This window comes from Lutra lutra, chromosome 11 (assembly GCF_902655055.1).
Source record: "Lutra lutra chromosome 11, mLutLut1.2, whole genome shotgun sequence".
In the NCBI taxonomy this organism is placed as follows: domain Eukaryota; kingdom Metazoa; phylum Chordata; class Mammalia; order Carnivora; family Mustelidae; genus Lutra; species Lutra lutra.
Window position 1 is genome coordinate 51,130,581 of NC_062288.1, and position 19,262 is coordinate 51,149,842.

The 19,262-nt window shown below is 39.6% G+C and overlaps 1 protein-coding gene across 5 annotated transcripts in view; it reads right to left on the bottom strand.

Moving 5' to 3' along the window:
- SNX13 (sorting nexin 13) overlaps positions 1-18,948 on the bottom strand; it is a 141,548-nt gene extending 122,600 nt beyond the window's left edge. For 4 of the 5 annotated variants that reach the window (XM_047694330.1, XM_047694331.1, XM_047694332.1 and 1 more), the window contains exon 1: positions 18,821-18,948. In XM_047694330.1, coding sequence (XP_047550286.1) covers positions 18,821-18,832 — 12 coding nt within the window. In that variant the 5' untranslated portion in view covers positions 18,833-18,948. The remainder of the gene's footprint in view (positions 1-18,820) is intronic. The other variant, XM_047694333.1, reaches the window with a different exon arrangement.
- Positions 18,949-19,262: the final 314 nt, after the last annotated feature.

Sequence of the window (19,262 nt, forward strand, 5' to 3'; positions counted from 1 at the left end):
ATTCTGACTGGTGTGAGGTGATATCTCATGGTGGTTTTGATTTGTATTTCCCTGATGCCGAGTGATATGGAGCACTTTTTCATGTGTCTGTTGGCCATCTGGATGTCTTCTTTGCAGAAATGTCTGTTCATGTCCTCTGCCCATTTCTTGATTGGATTATTTGTTATTTGGGTGTTGAGTTTGCTAAGTTCTTTATAGATTTTGGACACTAGCCCTTTATCTGATATGTCATTTGCAAATATCTTCTCCCATTCTGTCAGTTGTCTTTTGGTTTTGTTCACTGTTTCCTTTGCTGTGCAAAAGCTTTTGATCTTGATAAAATCCCAAAAGTTCATTTTTGCCCTTGCTTCCCTTGCCTTTGGTGATGTTCCTAGGAAGATGTTGCTGCGGCTGACGTCGAAGAGGTTGCTGCCTGTGTTCTCCTCGAGGATTTTGATGGATTCCTTTCTCACATTGAGATCCTTCATCCATTTTGAGTCTATTTTCGTGTGTGGTGTAAGGAAATGATCCAATTTCATTTTTCTGCATGTGGCTGTCCAATTTTCCCAACACCATTTATTGAAGAGGCTGTCTTTGTTCCATTGGACATTCTTTCCTGCTTTGTCGAAGATGAGTTGACCATAGAGTTGAGGGTCCATTTCTGGGCTCTCTATTCTGTTCCATTGATCTATGTGTCTGTTTTTGTGCCAGTACCATGCTGTCTTGATGATGACAGCTTTGTAATAGAGCTTGAAGTCCGGAATTGTGATGCCACCAACATTGGCTTTCTTTTTCAATATTCCTTTGGCTATTCGAGGTCTTTTCTGGTTCCATATAAATTTTAGGATTATTTGTTCCATTTCTTTGAAAAAAATGGATGGTACTTTGATAGGAATTGCATTAAATGTGTAGATTGCTTTAGGTAGCATAGACATTTTCACAATATTTATTCTTCCAATCCAGGAGCATGGAACATTTTTCCATTTCTTTGTGTCTTCCTCAATTTCTTTCATGAGTACTTTATAGTTTTCTGAGTATAGATTCTTAGTCTCTTTGGTTAGGTTTATTCCTAGGTATCTTATAGTTTTGGGTGCAATTGTAAATGGGATGGACTCTTTAATTTCTCTTTCTTCTGTCTTGTTGTTGGTGTAGAGAAATGCAACTGATTTCTGTGCATTGATTTTATATCCTGACACTTGACTGAATTCCTGTACAAGTTCTAGCAGTTTTGGAGTGGAGTCTTTTGGGTTTTCCACATAGAGTATCATATCATCTGCGAAGAGTGATAGTTTGACTTCTTCTTTGCCGATTTGGATGCCTTTAATTTCCTTTTGTTGTCTGATTGCTGAGGCTAGGACTTCTAGTACTATGTTGAATAGCAGTGGTGATAACGGACATCCCTGCCGTGTTCCTGACCTTAGCGGAAAAGCTTTCAGTTTTTCTCCATTGAGAATGATATTTGCGGTGGGTTTTTCATAGATGGCTTTGATAATATTGAGGTATGTACCGTCTATCCCTACACTTTGAAGAGTTTTGATCAGGAAGGGATGCTGTACTTTGTCAAATGCTTTTTCAGCATCTATGGAGAGTATCATATGGTTCTTGTTCTTTCTTTTATTAATGTGTTGTATCACATTGATTGATTTGCGGATATTGAACCAGCCTTGCAGCCCTGGAATAAATCCCACTTGGTCGTGGTGAATAATCCTTTTAATGTACTGTTGAATCCTATTGGCTAGTATTTTGGCGAGAATTTTTGCATCTGTGTTCATCAAGGATATTGGTCTGTAGTTCTCTTTTTTGATGGGATCCTTGTCTGGTTTTGGGATCAAGGTGATGCTGGCCTCATAAAATGAGTTTGGAAGTTTTCCTTCTATTTCTATTTTTTGGAACAGTTTCAGGAGAATAGGAATTAGTTCTTCTTTAAATGTTTGGTAGAATTCCCCCGGGAAGCCGTCTGGCCCTGGGCTTTTGTTTGTTTGGAGATTTTTGATGACTGTTTCAATCTCCTTACTGGTTATGGGTCTGTTCAGGCTTTCTATTTCTTCCTGGTTCAGTTGTGGTAGTTTATATGTCTCTAGGAATGCATCCATTTCTCCCAGATTGTCAAATTTGTTGGCGTAGAGTTGCTCATAGTATGTTCTTATAATTGTCTGTATTTCTTTGGTGTTCGTTGTGATCTCTCCTCTTTCATTCATGATTTTATTTATTTGGGTCCTTTCTCTTTTCTTTTTGATAAGTCTGGCCAGGGGTTTATCAATCTTGTTAACTCTTTCAAAGAACCAGCTCCTAGTTTCGTTGATTTGTTCTATTGTTTTTTTGGTTTCTATTTCATTGATTTCTGCTCTGATCTTTATGATTTCTCTTCTCCTGCTGGGTTTAGGGTTTCTTTCTTGTTCTTTCTCCAGCTCCTTTAGGTGTAGGGTTAGGTTGTGTACCTGAGACCTTTCTTGTTTCTTGAGAAAGGCTTGTACCGCTATATATTTTCCTCTCAGGACTGCCTTTGTTGTGTCCCACAGATTCTGAACCGTTGTGTTTTCATTATCATTTGTTTCCATAATTTTTTTCAATTCTTCTTTAATTTCCTGGTTGACCCATTCATTCTTTAGAAGGATGCTGTTTAGTCTCCATGTATTTGGGTTCTTTCCAAATTTCCTCTTGCGATTGAGTTCTAGTTTTAGAGCATTGTGGTCTGAAAATATGCAGGGAATGATCCCAATCTTTTGATACCGGTTGAGACTTGATTTAGGACCAAGAATGTGATCTATTCTGGAGAATGTTCCATGTGCACTAGAGAAGAATGTGTATTCTGTTGCTTTGGGATGAAATGTTCTGAATATATCTGTGATGTCCATCTGGTCCAGTGTGTCATTTAAGGCCTTGATTTCCTTGTTGATCTTTTGCTTGGATGATCTGTCCATTTCAGTGAGGGGAGTGTTAAAATCCCCTACTATTATTGTATTCTTGTCGATGTGTTTCTTTGATTTTGTTATTAATTGGTTTATATAGTTGGCTGCTCCCACGTTAGGGGCATAGATATTTAAAATTGTTAGATCTTCTTGTTGGACAGTTCCTTTGAGTATGATATAGTGTCCTTCCTCATCTCTTATTATAGTCTTTGGCTTAAAATCTAATTGATCTGATATAAGGATTGCCACTCCTGCTTTCTTCTGATGTCCATTAGCATGGTAAATTCTTTTCCACCCCCTCACTTTAAACCTGGAGGTGTCTTCGGGTTTAAGATGAGTTTCTTGTAGGCAACATATAGATGGGTTTTGTTTTTTGATCCATTCTGATACCCTGTGTCTTTTGATTGGGGCATTTAGCCCATTCACATTCAGGGTAAGTATTGAGAGATATGAATTTAGTGCCATTGTATTGCCTGTAAGGTGACTGTTATTGTATATTGTCTCTGTTTCTTTCTGATCTACTACTTTTAGGGTCTCTCTTTGCTTAGAGGACCCCTTTCAATATTTCCTGTAGAGCTGGTTTGGTATTTGCAAATTCTTTCAGTTTTTGTTTGTCCTGGAAGCTTTTAATCTCTCCTTCTATTTTCAATGATAGCCTAGCTGGATATAGTATTCTTGGCTGCATGTTTTTCTCATTTAGTACTCTGAATATATCATGCCAGCTCTTTCTGGCCTGCCAGGTCTCTGTAGATAAGTCTGCTGCCAATCTAATATTTTTACCATTGTACGTTACAGACTTCTTCTCCCGGGCTGCTTTCAGAATCTTTTCTTTGTCACTAAGACTTGTCAATTTTACTATTAGGTGACGGGGTGTGGACCTATTCTTATTGATTTTGAGGGGGGTTCTCTGAACCTCCTGGATTTTGATGCTTGTTCCCTTTGCCATATTGGGGAAATTCTCTCCAATAATTCTCTCCAATATACCTTCTGCTCCCCTCTCTGTTTCCTCTTCTTCTGGAATCCCAATTATTCTAATGTTGTTTCGTCTTATGGTGTCACTTATCTCTCAAATTCTCCCCTCATGGTCCAGTAGCTGTTTGTCCCTCTTTTGCTCAGCTTCTTTATTCTCTGTCATTTGGTCTTCTATATCGCTAATTCTTTCTTCTGCCTCATTTATCCTAGCAGTGAGAGCCTCCATTTTTTATTGCACCTCATTAATAGCTTTTTTGATTTCAACTTGGTTAGATTTTAGTTCTTTTATTTCTCCAGAAAGGGCTTTTATATCTCCTGAGAGGGTTGCTTTAATATCTTCCATGCCTTTTTCAAGCCCGGCTAGAACCTTGAGAATCATCATTCTGAACTCTAGATCTGACATATTACCAATGTCTGTATTGATTAGGTCCCTAGCCTTTGGTACTGCCTCTTGTTCTTTTTTTTTGTTGTGAATTTTTCCGCCTTGTCATTTTGTCCAGATAAGAGTTCATGAAGGAGCAAGTAAAATACTAAAAGGGTGGCAACAACCCCAGGAAAATATTCTTTAGCCAAATCAGAAGAGATCCCGAATTGTGAGGGGGGAGAAAGGGGATAAATGGGGTTCAGAAAGAAAGAAAAAAAAAAAAGAAACTATTAAAAAAAAGAAAGCCAATAAAGAAAAAATATAAAAAGAGGAAAAGAATATATATATTAGATAAACTATTTTAAAAACGTTAAAAAAAGAAAACGGTAAAAGTTAAAAAAAATTCAGCAGAAGAAGAGAAAAAGAAAAAAAAATTGAAAAAGAAAAAAAAAATTAAATTAACTGCAAGGCTAAAAAATCATGGGGAGAAAGCCATGAGTTCCGTGCTTTGCTTTCTTCTCCTCTGGAATTCCGCCGCTCTCCTTGGTAGGTGAACTTGGTCCTGGCTGGGTTTCCCATTGATCTTCTGGGGGAGGGGCCTGTTGTAGTGATTCTCAAGCGTCTTTGCCCCAGGCGGAGTTGCACCGCCCTTACCCGGGGCCGCGCTGAGTAATCCGCTGGGGTTCGTTTTCGGGAGCTTTTGTTCCCTGAGCGCTTTCCGTAGAGTTCCGGAGGACGGGAATAAAGATGGCGGCCTCCCGGTCTCCGGCCCAGAGGAGCCGAGAGCCCCGGGCCCCACTCCTCAGTGCGCCCTCAGAGAACAGCGCCGAATGACTCCCGCCACCCTGGCCTCCAGCCACTCTCCGAGCTGACCGAGCCTGCGACCAGTTCAAGGCAACCCCGGATGAGAGTCCCTCCTCGGCTCTGTCTCTGCAGCCGGCTTCCCCGTTCTAATACCGGTAAGCTCTGCGACACTCAGACACCCCCGATCCTTCTGCGACCCTGCGGGACCTGAGGCCGCGCTGACCCCGCCTGGGCTTCCAGTTAAGCCTCTGGAGCGATGTCCCTCAGCGGAACAGACTTTTAAAAGTCCTGATTTTGCTCCGTTGCTCCGCCGCTCGCCAGGAGCCGGCCCCTCCCCCCGCGGTCTATCTTCCCGTCGCTTTGGATTCACTTCTCCGCCAGTCCTACCTTGCAGAAAGTGGTTGATTTTCTGTTTCTGGAATTGCTGTTCTTCTTCTCTTCAATCTCCCGTTGGATTTGTAGGTGTTTGCAATCTTTAGATAAGCTATTTAGCTGATCTCCCGCTACCCGAAGTAGTCTCAGCCTGCTACTTCTCCGCCATCTTGACTCCTCCCGCACTTGGCACTTCTAACCCAACAATTAGGCACTGTTCACCTACTCTTTTTGGGCACATTATACTACATAAAGATCCTCAAACATCAAGACCATTCCCTGGGGCACCTGGGTGGCTCAGTGTGTGGAGCGTGGAACTCTTGATTTTGGCTCAGGTCACGATCTCAGGGTCTTGAGATCGAGCCCTACCCTGCTCAGCCTGGATCTTACAGGAGATACTCTCTCTCCCTCTGCCCCTGCCCTGGCTCGGGCATGACCACATGCATGCTCTCTAAATAAATAAATAAATAAAATCTTAAAAAAAAAAATTCAAGACCATTCTCTATCATTACCTCATTCTGAAAAAATAAGCTTAGTTACATGGCACTATAAAGGCATATTAAGTGCCCTTAACAAAAGTGAATTATAAAGAATGAATTTACTTAATATCCCTGAAGATTTCCATTTACAAAAGTGTTCCTCTACTCAAGTTCACAAAACTTTTACCACAGCAGTTCACAGGTGCAACAGCAAGACAAAACAGGCCATATTCATAAATGGCTCCTCTTCTCCCTCATTCATACATGACTATAACAAGAAAAAAGTTTCAATATTCAAACCCAACTTTTGCTTTTCCCCATCATACATCATCCAAGGGTAAATCAAAACAACACAAGCCTATCACAGTAGAGAGACTTAGATCTTCAATGCAAAGCCTAGCAATGAATTATCACCAACCTTCTACCTTTTTTTTTTTCTTATAAAAAGGAGCATCCTCGAAAACAATAGTAGGAGCCACCATTTACTAAGTGCTTAGTATTGGCTAGGACCTTTGCTAACCACTTCATATGTATTTAATTCTCACAACAACTCTGACATGTTATATTACTAATGCTATTCTACAGATGAGGAAACAGCTAAATCATAGAACTGGGCCATGAACTGATCTTGGTTTATTTAAAATTCAAGCATGTTTTGAACCATTATTTTATACTGACTCTCAGACAGACTTTTTAAAAAGTTAAGTCGGGAGGGGATGGGCAAGATTATACACACAATATCTGAAAAATCAAATAAAAATGATTTACTGAGATTCAAAAATTCAATTTGTCAGAAAAACCTGAAGTAACTAAACTGACACTAACATGTTAAATCCCATGGTACTCTAAAACTCTGATGTAGATTTTCTAAGTAATAGTATTCAGGTAACTTTTAGGGTATGTTCTAGAGTTGGCACAGATACACATAAATTTCCTTCACATTCCTGACGGCTGTACGGTAACAACTCAATATCAAAACAATGACCCTGAAAGTACTACAAGATCCTTTTAACTCACAATAAAAATTTTTAAAAAAGCCCAACGGTGTTCACTAACTCAGAGATCATGAGACTTTTTAATAAGATAAATTCAGACAAGAGGCATACCAACATAAAAAAAATTATACTGCACTGTATTGCTTTAAATGTATACATGCTGTTTTATTTGTTCACCTCTTAAATTAACAACAGAAAAATATTTTTATACCCGTTCGTGGTGTGTAAAAATGAAAGTTAAATACTCTATCATCGCCTATTTAACTTCTTTGCAAGAGGGAAGAAAGGGTAAGGTTGGGGGAAAAGCCCTGAGAGAGCAAGCTGCAAGCTTAGAGAGAGGAGAATAATAAAAGAGGTAAGGGAAAATAACCAACAAACACATCTACAAAGCCTCACCAACAAAAGGAAAAAATAAGTACAGAAAAGAAAATAAAGACAGATACAGATTCACCCCAAAGGACTTTGATGGCATAATCTCCAGCTAAGTAAAATGTTTTTATAATAGGAACACCCCCTCCTTGTGTGTAACAGTTTTATTATTGCATGAACGCAGAAAGGCAGCCGTCATATGGAGGGACTGAAGTAATTTATATGCTTAATATCCACATTTAAACTTCTAAGTACAAATTTTATTTGTAGTAACACAGCCCTCAGACCTTTTCTTAACTCACTGCACGATACTACTACTACTAATCGTGCCACTATGTCTATTTTTTAAACAAAGGATTTTTACATTCCTTGCCTATTCCCTATTAAAGGAATAAACTAACAGAATAACTTCTATAAATTCAAAGTTACTTTACATAAAACTTTATCAAACTGACAAGAATCATAATACTTTCCATAACAGAAAACTACGTTAACACTGGCATTTTTAAAGCACAATATGAAACTGTACTACAACTTTTTCATTTCACTCACCTACAGTAAAAGCTTTAATATAGAAGAGATAAATTAGTCAAAAGTTCTAGTTATGACCAATTCTATCACACAGGTATCACCTCTCAATTTCCTCCTGAAATTGTCTAAATCTAGATCTCAATGTAATACATAAATTAGAAAGTTATTAAAAACTGAGACAGGGAAAAATTAGATCACCTGGGTCAAAGAGAATTTCTTTGCTTTTTTTTTTTTAAGATTTTATTTATTTACCTATCAGAGAGAGAGGGAGCACAAGCAGAGGGAGGGAGCAGCAGGCAGAGCTGGCAGAGGGAGAAGCAGACTCCCAAAAGCCCAAGATGGGGATTCAATCCCAGAACCCTGGGATCATGACCTGAGCTAAAAGCAAACGCTTAACAGACTGAACCACCCAGGCGTCCCCAATTTGACATTTTAAAATCTCTACCATGAAACAAAGAACAGGGAAAACAACTTCAAACACTAAATTCTAAGCTATAAAAATAAAATACTTGCTATTTACATCTGAAAAAATAAGAATAAAACCTAGTATTTACTGAGTATTACTGTGGGAAACATTATTCACAGGATTTAATGTGTCGTTTCACTTAATACTTATAACAACACTATGGCGTAAATACCATTAATTTACAGTCACGCAGATGAGAAAACTAAGGTTCAAAAAGGTTAATAACTTTCCAAAATCAAAATGCTCTAAAGTGACAAAACTTTGATTCAAATCCAAATAATCTGACACCACCCATTGCTCTTAATCATCAGCATACATTCCTCAGAAATTGGAAATGTTCAATTGTGATTAGAAAATACGAATATGCGTGTATAAAAGATTTATGCATAGGTAGAAAAGAGAGATGATTAGCACTTTGCGCCCCAGAACAAAGACAATCACACTAAAATTTTGCATTAGTGCCTTTACTTGATTGACTATTCTGAGTTCTCATTAATAACATTAATTTGCTGAACTTTAGCTCATAAAACACATTTTTAATAAATTATAAAATACTCTCAAGCCTAAATGAGTTTTCTAAAATTTTTATGTAATCAACACACCCACTCTTTTAAAATAGGTTATTTCAGATGTTTTTTCTCTGTTGTTAAACCCTTCAAGCTGCCTCCAACCCCATTTTCTCTTATTCTGCTAACCTTTACCAGGATTAGACTATTCCACAGGGTTAGGTGTTGAGCATTTAGGTGCTACTCAAGAAAATGTGTCAGATATTAGTGATTAACATCGGGTATAAAAATAGCTGATTATATTAATAACTGCAGTCTGATTAAGTACCCTGAGAACAATATGCCATCTCAAATAAACTCAAGAAGAGACAACAAGAACAAATGTAAAGTACAATATTATGACTTAAACACTGGATAACACATATCTTTTTTTTTTTTTTTAAAGATTTTATTTATTTATTTGACAGAGAGAGATCACAAGCAGGCAGAGAGGCAGGCAGAGAGAGAGGAGGAAGCAGGTTCCCTGCTGAGCAGAGAGCCCGATGCGGGACTGTATCCCAGGACACTGAGATCATGACCTGAGCCAAAGGCAGCGGCTTAACCCACTGAGCCACCCAGGCGCCCCTGGATAACACATATCTTAAAATCAGACCAGTTACTTCCCAAAATTTATGTAGTAATAAAATGAGATGTTTAACTCCTCTATTAACACTGCACAACTTGAATCAGTTTTTTAATTTCCAAGCCTCAAATGATGGTGCATCCAAAAGCCTTTCTCCTCACATCCATGCTGTCACACAACTCTAGCCTTAAAAGTCACAATGCAAAGAATCACACTCTCTCTACAGTGCCAAACCATAGCCAGGCTAAAAATAAAAATAGCTCCAGGGTTCCAGGAGCAAAACCAATTCGGTTTTAAACACAATAAACACAAACCAATATGGTTTAAACACAGTAACATCCAAGGACTCTCCAATCATGCAGATCTATGGTGAAAAGCAAAACCAGGGTACACCCTGTGGGTTTCACACATGCATAAGAATAAAAAGATTCCTCCCGGAAACTGGGAGAAAACAACACAATAAACCAAGAACAGTAAATTATTCCAGTTAACGTACATGAAGTGTCTGGTACTAACTTAAAGATCATAAACGAGTTTAATTTTCACAGAAGAACATAGATTTGTTTCACTGAACTTTGTGGTACGAATCATTTCTGAATTTATAATGGAATTGTAGATGGCTGAAACGATCTAACAATGTTCTGTCTCTAACAATGACACCAAGAGAGTAAGGTAGCAGCTGCCCTCCTTGAAAATGTATCCCAAATTTCCAACTTTAGTCAAGAGAGTAAGGTAGCAGCTGCCCTCCTTGAAAATGTATCCCAAATTTCCAACTTTCTAAAATCCATAACCAAATTTTTAGTCATACTCGCAAAGTTTCAAGATAGCATTAAAGAGGGCACCTGGAGGGCTCAGTGGGTTGAGCCTCTGCCTTCAGCTTGGGTCATGATCTCAGGGTCCTGGGATCAAGCCCACATCAGGCTCTCTGCTAGCGGGGAGCCTGCTTCCCCTCTCTCTCTGCCTGCCTCTCTGCCTACTTGTAATCAATGTCTGTCAAATAAATAAATAAAATCTTAAAAAAAAAAAAAAAGAGGTAGCATTAAAGGTTATACAAACTGCGAAACACTCAACAAAACACCACAAAAATCAGCATTATTGTACTGCTAGAAACACTTTACCTAGTACAAGAATACAAATTTTAAGTACACATAAAATCATAATAAAAATCAAGTATTAAGAGATACAAGATAAAATCTAAGTTGTTCTTGCATTTGTAATTGGTCATATGAAAATGACATCAATCTAACCAGATTTTTACCTGTAAGAAAAATTAAGACAAAATACATTCTAACAAAAAGACTGGTGTTCAACTTTTTTTGGTCAAACTTGTGTTTTGTGATCCCAAACACAATATTCAACCACGGTGTCCTATTAAAAAATATCTAATGGACACTGATAATTACCAATCCTTGAAAGGTAATTAATGTGCTGGCATAAATTTATGGTAGACAATTTTTGTCTTAACTATTTTTCACTTGTACGTTAATCTTACTGCAAAGAATATTTAACATACATCCCCTCAACAGATATTTAGTGAGGACATTAGATGTTAAGCTCTATTCCAGGTACTGGGAACACAACTGTGAGCCCCATCTTCAGGAGTTCACATTCAGCTGGGAAGAAACACAAAATAAACATATAAATGAATATATAATAGATGAGGGTGGATCTAAGCATTACTTTTACCAGGGTAATGGAATTCAGCTGGATCCTTCAGTAGACTATGGTAGACCCCTTAAGGAGATTTAAAGAGTCTTTTCCAAAAACAAACAAAACAAAAAAAACAAAGAACATGACAAATTCACAAATTATTTTTACCTCTTTTCTCATTTTTTAAAAAATGTATTATGAATTAGCTTGGAGCAAATACAGACAGAAGAGATGGGCTGACTCTTCAATAACAAAGAGAAACTCATTTTAACAGGTACCATCTCATCCAAACTGGTAGTTATAACCTAGTTATAAAGCTAATGCAAGTAATTACCTTTTAATTACATACTCCAAACTTTTCTTCCGCTTAATTTTTCATCCTTTAATTATGTTATCTGTTTTATTTTGACAAAAGACCTCAAGGCTTCAGGTGAATGAATGCCAAACTGGCACAAGGTAGCTCTGATAGTGAATTTTTAGAAGGCAGGTTTCAGATCTGACTCACCCCTTGAGCACCAGAACTTCTCAGGTGCCTACCACACAGTAGATGTATTTCTGTTTGGTGAACAAATTAAACTGCAAAAATTAATCTCTGATACAAGTTACGACCAAAGCTTTATAAAAATTATCCTAAACAACACCTTTTCCTTTCAAGAATTTATCAGGGTTGATTAAAAGATTTACCTTCCCACAAATATTTAAGGACATGTAGAAATAACTGCTAACCCTCAAATAAGTGAATTTTTTCAAAATATTTTCTCTTTCAAAAATTCTTTGGAATCAGGGGCGCCTGGGTGGCTCAGCGGGTTAAGCCGCTGCCTTCGGCTCCGGTCATGATCTCAGGGTCCTGGGACCGAGCCCCGCATAGGGCTCTCTGCTCAGCAGAGAACCTGCTTCCTCCTCTCTCTCTGCCTGCCTCTCTGCCTGCTTGTGATCTCTCTCTGTCAAATAAATAAATAAAATCTTAAAAAAAAAAAAAAAATTCTTTGGAATCAGTTTACCAACTACATAGGAAACTAATCTCATTACTAGTTTGCAAGACATGCTCTCAGTCACCTTTTTTTCTCTTCTTTTCACTTCTTTTAACCTATTCTCGGCCTCCCCAATATCTACACCAATAGCCAGGGGCACCCTCTCTCTCTGGGAATCCATCCATCCAGCCAGCCATCCACCCACTAAGAAGCAAATGAGCCATAAAGCTAGATGGAGCCTAGGACTTGGATTCATATCAATGCAAGGCTTACGGGGGGGGGGGGGGTGTAAAAAAACAACCTGATGTATTAACCACAAATATTTGTATAATGATTGAAAATTTACAGAGTTGTACTCTCTATCATTTTATCTGATCTTCACAACAATATGAGAGCAGCTAGAAGTGTTACTACTATCCAATTTTACAAAGAAGGGAACTAAGACTCAAAAATTTCAAACAACTTCCCTAATGTCACATCATAAATAAGTGAAGTTGGGACTCATCCCTATACCACTTAACAACAGGTTATTGTCTGTTGCCACACTACTGTGGTACATGTAATTTGTTGACAGACATGAGGATGCATCACCACCATGAGTCCAGCCTGTTTATTCACTCAATTTTAAACTCTTTTCTAATGGTCAAATAGTTTACTATTTTAAAGATTTTATTTATTTGACAGACAGAGATCACAAGCAGGCAGAGAGGCAGGCAGAGAGAGAGAGAGAGGCGGAAGCAGGCTCCCCGCAGAGCAGAGAGCCCGATGCGGGGCTCGATCCCAGGACCCTGGGACCACGACCCGAGCCGAAGACAGAGGCTTTAACCCACGGAGGCACCCAGGCGCCCCATAGTTTACTATTTTAAAGCTGTCCACTTGCTTTAATTCGAAGTTCTCTCTCTCCTTCCAAATATTTAAAGTGCTGTAGTATCAAAATTAAACCTGAGAAACAGTCAATTTTAGATTACCATCGATAGAGAGGACACTTAATGGTCTGTAAAACCACAAAATTTCAAAACACGTTTAAAAAGCCATACCCTAAGAACCTCTCTCAGGAATGCCATAAAGTCACTTAGCTTCACCACCAAATGGCTAGCTACTTAGTGACCAGCGCTGAAAACTTCCCCATCATAGAACCTATTTTCTTCCTCTTTCAAAAGCTCATGTTCCCTCCTTTTCCATTATTACTCAGCTAACACAGCCTGGTTGACTCCACCTGAAGCAAACATCCTCTCATACCCTTTTTCTTCTCCCTTTAGATTTCTCTTCATTCCACAGTAACACCAGAAATGAGACTAAATGTAGGTAAGCATGAGCACATCTAACAAGACTAGATTAATACATAAAACATCCCATGTCATCTGCGAAAAGCTATATATATGTTGGCAATTACCACATGAAAAGCTCAAAAGCAAATACATTATCCAGTGGCCTTATGACATACAACCAATACCTTTAATCTTTATTTTTTTTTAAGATTTTACTTATTTGTCGGGGCACCTGGGTGGCTCAGTGGTTAAGCCTCTGCTTTCAGCTCAGGTCATGATCTCAAGGGGCCTGGGATCGAGTCCCACATCGGGCTCTCTGCTCTGCAGGGAGCCTGCTTCCTCCTCTCTCTCTCTCTGCTTGCCTGTCTGCCCACTTGTGATCTCTCTCTGTCAGATAAATAAAATCTTTAAAAAAAAAAAAAAAAGATTTTACTTATTTGTCATAGAGAGAGAGAGAGAGAGAGCAAGTGAGCACACACACAAGCAGGGGAGAGCAGAAGTAAGCAGGCTCCCCACTGAGCAAGGAGCCCAAGGTGGAACTCCATCTGAGGACCCTGGGATCCTGAGCTGAGCTGAACGCAGCCGCTAACCCAACTGAGCCACTCAGGCGCCCTGTATAGCACTTTTAATTATAAACATACAGTAGACTAGTTAAGAAAGCAATTTTTTATCAATGTCTATGGAAAAGTGGTCAACAAACTTTGAAACAATCCATCCAAACACCAGAGTCTCTATATTAGAGTTCTTGGAGAGAAACAGAACCAATAGGAGTATGGATTTTTTTAAGGAGATTTATTATGAAGTACTGGTTCACACGATTATGGGAGCTGAGAAGTCCCACAATCTTCCATCCAAAAGCTAGAGACCCAGTAAAATTAGTGGTAATTCAGTCCAAAGGCCTAAGAACCAGGGACCAAAGATTTAAATCCCAATCCAAGGAAAAGAGATAAAATGAGACGGGATGTTCCAGCTCTAGCAGGGCAAGGGTGGGTGAATTCCTCCTTCCTCCACCTATAGCTCTATTCTGGCCCTCAAGGGATTAGAAAGTGCTCACCCATAACAGGAAGAGCAATCTACTTTAGAGAGTGCACTGATTCAAATGTTAATCTCAGCCTGATCCAGAGACACTCTAACAGACACACCTAGAAATAACTGTTTAATCTGGGCACCCCATGACCAGTTAAACTGACAAATAAAATTACCATCACGTGATTAAACAACTCTGTACTATAATGCAAACTCCATCACCTTTAAGAGCAAATCACCTATCAAAAACTATAAAATCCCGAAAGAAAAAACCTATTGACTTCCTTTGTGCAAATATCTTCAGAAAGTATTTGAAGCACAAAATTTTATTCCCTCAACAACTATTAACCTGGGACTTCTAAAATCGCTATAGAGTGCAACTTTTCCCACCTGTATCTTATTTGTTAACCACGAAAGCTACAATTAGCATTAGTATATAAAAACCAATATATATAAAAACCACTCTAGGTGGCAGTGACTTAATACAAATAAAAACCATTTTTATCTAACACCTCACATCTGTGCACAACCCAAACTACTAAGCTTAAACAGCTACAATGTTTTACTGCCTTATTTTTAAAAGCACAAGACCAATGTCAACAGGCTAGTAACTGTTTGTTAGCAAAAAACAACCTCCAGAGTATACCACAGCTCAGGTTTAAATTCAACATATTATCCTCTATCTTCTATACCTTTAGTACTCTGTAATAATAAATGTTCAGACTCATAACCCTAAAAGCTTTTGAAAAAAAAGTTTAAAAATGTGGTTAATGACAATTTATTGTTAAATACCTCTTTATATCCTAACGTATTTCACTACATTCTAATGCTACAAAAATTCAGATTAACTGAAACAAAGCCTCAAGTAAACATCCCATACCCTAATTCTGATATATGTAAATTTAATATATGCTTCTTTTTTAAAAGAGAGGAATAGAGGGCAAATAGGTATTAAACAAATAATTTTCAAGTACACTATGACAAATAGGAGTAACATTAAGAGTAAGAAGTCCTGGGGCGCCTGGGTGGCTCAGTGGGTTAAGCCTCTGCCTTCCACTCAGGTCATGATCTCAGGGTCCTGGGATGGAGCCCCACATTGGGCTCTCTGCTCTGCAGGGAGCCTGCTCCCTCCCCACCCATCCCACCTGCCTCTCTGCCTACTTGTGATCTCTGTCAAATAAATAAATCAAATCTTTAAAAAAAAAAAAAAATAGCAGAAGCCCTAACAGGGGCATAGACAGTAGAAAGAGAAAAAGATTAACTAGACATTTAAAACAGACAAACCAGTCATACTTATTTGGAAAATGCAAAAGACACACAGATATGGCTAGCAGTCTTCTAAACATGTCATTTGTACTGGTAATGAATATAATACAAATTGAAACCAAAAAGTTTAAATCGAAAACTGTTAACCTCCCTTTAGGGAAACAAACCAAAGAAAAAGGCAAGGGGTGCCTGGATGGCTCAGTGGGTTAAGCCTCTGCCTTCCACTCAAGTCATGATCCCAGGGTCCTGGGATCGAGCCCTGGGTCGGGCTCTCTGCTCGGTGGGGAGCCTGCTTCCTCCTCTCTCTCTGCCTGCCTCTCTGCCTACTTGTGGTCTCTTGTCTGTCAAATAACTAAATGAAATCTAAAAAAAAAAAAAAAATGCAAGAGGACATACTGGAGCTGTACTTGCAATTCACACTAATCTACCATCACAGGTTTCAAAGTTCAACATACATATCAATTTGCTCAACTAGGTAATTTTTTCCATTAACTTGAGATGGCCCTTAACTGGCCACTGGCATAGGTTCTGAAAGGTTTCAAAGATCTATTTTGACAAAATGCAAAACTGAAGTTTCATATGAATGTTTATCACTACTGTTACTATTATGTATCTATATACCTGGCATCCTCATCTTGGTTAAAAAAAAAAAAAGTAAACCTAAAAATAGTTTACTGATGATTATCAGCTACAAAAGAAAATTAATGATGCATTCATTCCATACCGAGTCACAAAAACAGCACACAATCTGGAATAAAAGGACCTAGGTGTGACTCTTGGTTCCACCACCTGTTACATAATTTTAAGCCAACTATTTTAACTCTCAGTCTTCTCATCTGGCTATTGAAGACTGTATCTCCCACCTCAATGCTGAGATATCAAAGAACCAAGCAGACAGTACCACTCACCACTTTCTGAGCACAAAGTCTCCTCATTGAACAAGAGATTCTTTTGCACACAGTTCATCATTATGTATTTTAAGGTCTAACATGAATTAAATCACTTCCCCTAATGTCTCCTGATCTATGTTGGAACAAAGAGAAGCAGTCAAACGGAGTCCCACACTACTAATTTTTGAGTAACCAATACTGAGTAAAATTTTATATCTAATGTATTTCCAAACAGACTATTTCTGAGCCTTAAAAACAAAAGGCTAAAGGTAAAACAAAAAGTCTTTCTCAAGTAATAATTCTCAATTTACTGACAATATTCGGGCAAAAAGTAGTGTATTATAAAATCTATTAAGAGAGGTGAAAATTACTCACTGAAAGCTATACAGTCAGAAATACTAGGTCAGGAGATGGGATTCAAGTTTCACATTTGCCACTAATAAATGTTGACCTTGGACCAGTCTCTGGGCTTCAGTTTTCTCATCTATAAAATAACTACTAAAAACCAAAGATAAAATCCAAGTACCATTTAATCTGGGCTTTTAATCTGGGCCTTCCTTCGGGAAGGCAATCGACTGTAGTAGTTAACAGAATGGACTTGGCAAGGACTGACTGCCAAGGTGGGAAACCTGGCTCAGCCACTTACAAGCTGTGCACCAATCAACACACACAAAGCACTAAAGTACATCTTACTACCATCAATGACGTACTGTTTAAAATATTTCACTGAAACACAAAACCACTTTACAATACAGAGGCTTAAAAGGTACAGTCCTGCCAAATCAAGACACTAGCATTTTAGTAGCAGACACTGAGCTCATGTGATAGCATTAGAACCCTTTAAACCATGCGAACCTAAGTCAAGTTTCATCAGATCAGGTCATAAAATATCAGACATTAAAGACTCCACTGAAACTTATTGTAAGGCTAATTATTCTCACCAAAATATCACACTGAAGGTAAAAATAGAACTTCTGCTACTTAGGACTTTTTTTTAACCTAATATTGCTAATGACAACAGAAACTTAAGATACATCATAATTTCCAAAAATTAAATAAACTCCAGAAATGAAAAATATGTGGGATTTAGAAATATTAAGTGAACTACAAACTACAAGAAATAAGGATTTCATGAACTAATATCAACCAGTATTTACCAGATAAATCATATTCCAAAGCTCTGTGAGCAGATCAAGTGCAAATACCAAAATGTGAACTTCCTCAGAGGTTCAACAAATTGGAAAGTAAATCCTTTTTTATCACTTTTTAACACAACAAAAGCCACTCATCTACAAATGTTTTTATTTTCTTTTGGCCCAGGTAGGAATACTTCCTGTTGCCCATTAAAATTGTTTCCTATCCTTAACTCAGCCCACAAAGATACCCAAACTAGTCCCTGACAGCTGACATCTGAACCTTCAAAGGACTTCAAGCGAGTAGCTTCTAAGATATTTCCTCAAATCCACAAGCTGCAGAATTTATCTTCAGTGACGCCTACACGAGCATATACCAGTAACACATAACTGTATTAACTTGGGTCAAGCATTTAATTAGACCAATTTAGTTCTTCCCCTTAAAGTACTGCTAGTAAAGGCAAACTCTACTTCTTCAAAAAGTCTGCTTTTTTTGCAATGGACATGAAGCACTAGAAAAGGGAAACTGATTGGCTAGTCATAGCTGCCCTACTTCCATTTCAGGTCCAAGTTTAAAAACAAAACAAAACTGTTCCACAAAGGGTACCAAGGGAGCCTTAAGCAAATCAAGAGTGTAGGTGCTAAACTGAACTTCCCGATTCCTACGACTTAAAAAGGTGACAGGGTGTGAGGGGGGAGGGAGGACGGTGATATAACTGGGCTATTCAAGTGTCGCTTGAGAAAGGAGGTCCACTTCACTAAGTAGGCAAAGTAGGGGGTGGGTAAAAACCGGTCTGGCCAAGTGACAAACCCAGGATGCTGACCGAGCTTGGAAGTGGAGGGCCCTGGAGGCCAGGGACCGGAGAAGGGAGATCTCGGGCAAACCGTAAGGGAACAGGAACCAGCAGCAACGCAGAGAGACCAACGCTGCCACAGAGCAGCGTGTAAGGGGACACCACGAAGGAAGCGATGAGTTAGGTAGCGACAGGAGGAGGATGACCAGTGCCACGGGCGACAGGCAAGTGGCAACTGCGAAAGAGGAGGCACAGCAGCTGGAGGTGGTGGGACTCTGTTGAGTCAGCACAGCTCCTATTCAGGGGGCACTTGTAGGATCCCCGCTGCTCCTCCGGCCCCGGGGCCTTCCACAGAGGGTCAGGCCCGCAGGCGGAAGAAATGATGTTCTCGGAAGAGCTGGCGCCGGCCCCTTCCCCATTTCACAGGTAAACACTGGCCGCCGTCGCCGCTTACCTCTGTTAACATTATTACACCCCAGGGAAGTGAGCTCCTCCCTAGCCTCGCCGCATGGCAACAGCCGTAGCAGCAACGAAAACTGCCCGAGCCGCCGCCAACGGCTGGAACAGCTCCTTCAGTCTTCTCCCGGGCGGCGGCTTTACTCGGCTTCGCTGGCTTCCCCCCGGCCCGGCTGCTCGCGACGGACGCGCCGCCATCTTGGAAGAGCGACGTCCGCGTCTCTCTGCGACGTGCGCTCCCATTGGTGGGCGCAGGAGCCGCCGGCCACTCGTGACCGTCTCCATGGCGCCGGCGCGTGGGGTAGTGAAGGCGGAAGCCGCGGGGCCCACTCCGACACGGCGGTGAGGCCTCCAAAGCTGGGTTCCCAAACCCACTTGGGACTGCCGGGAGTGGAGAGCGGGCCCAGCGCAGGGCCAGTACGGGAGGCGGCGCGCGCGCC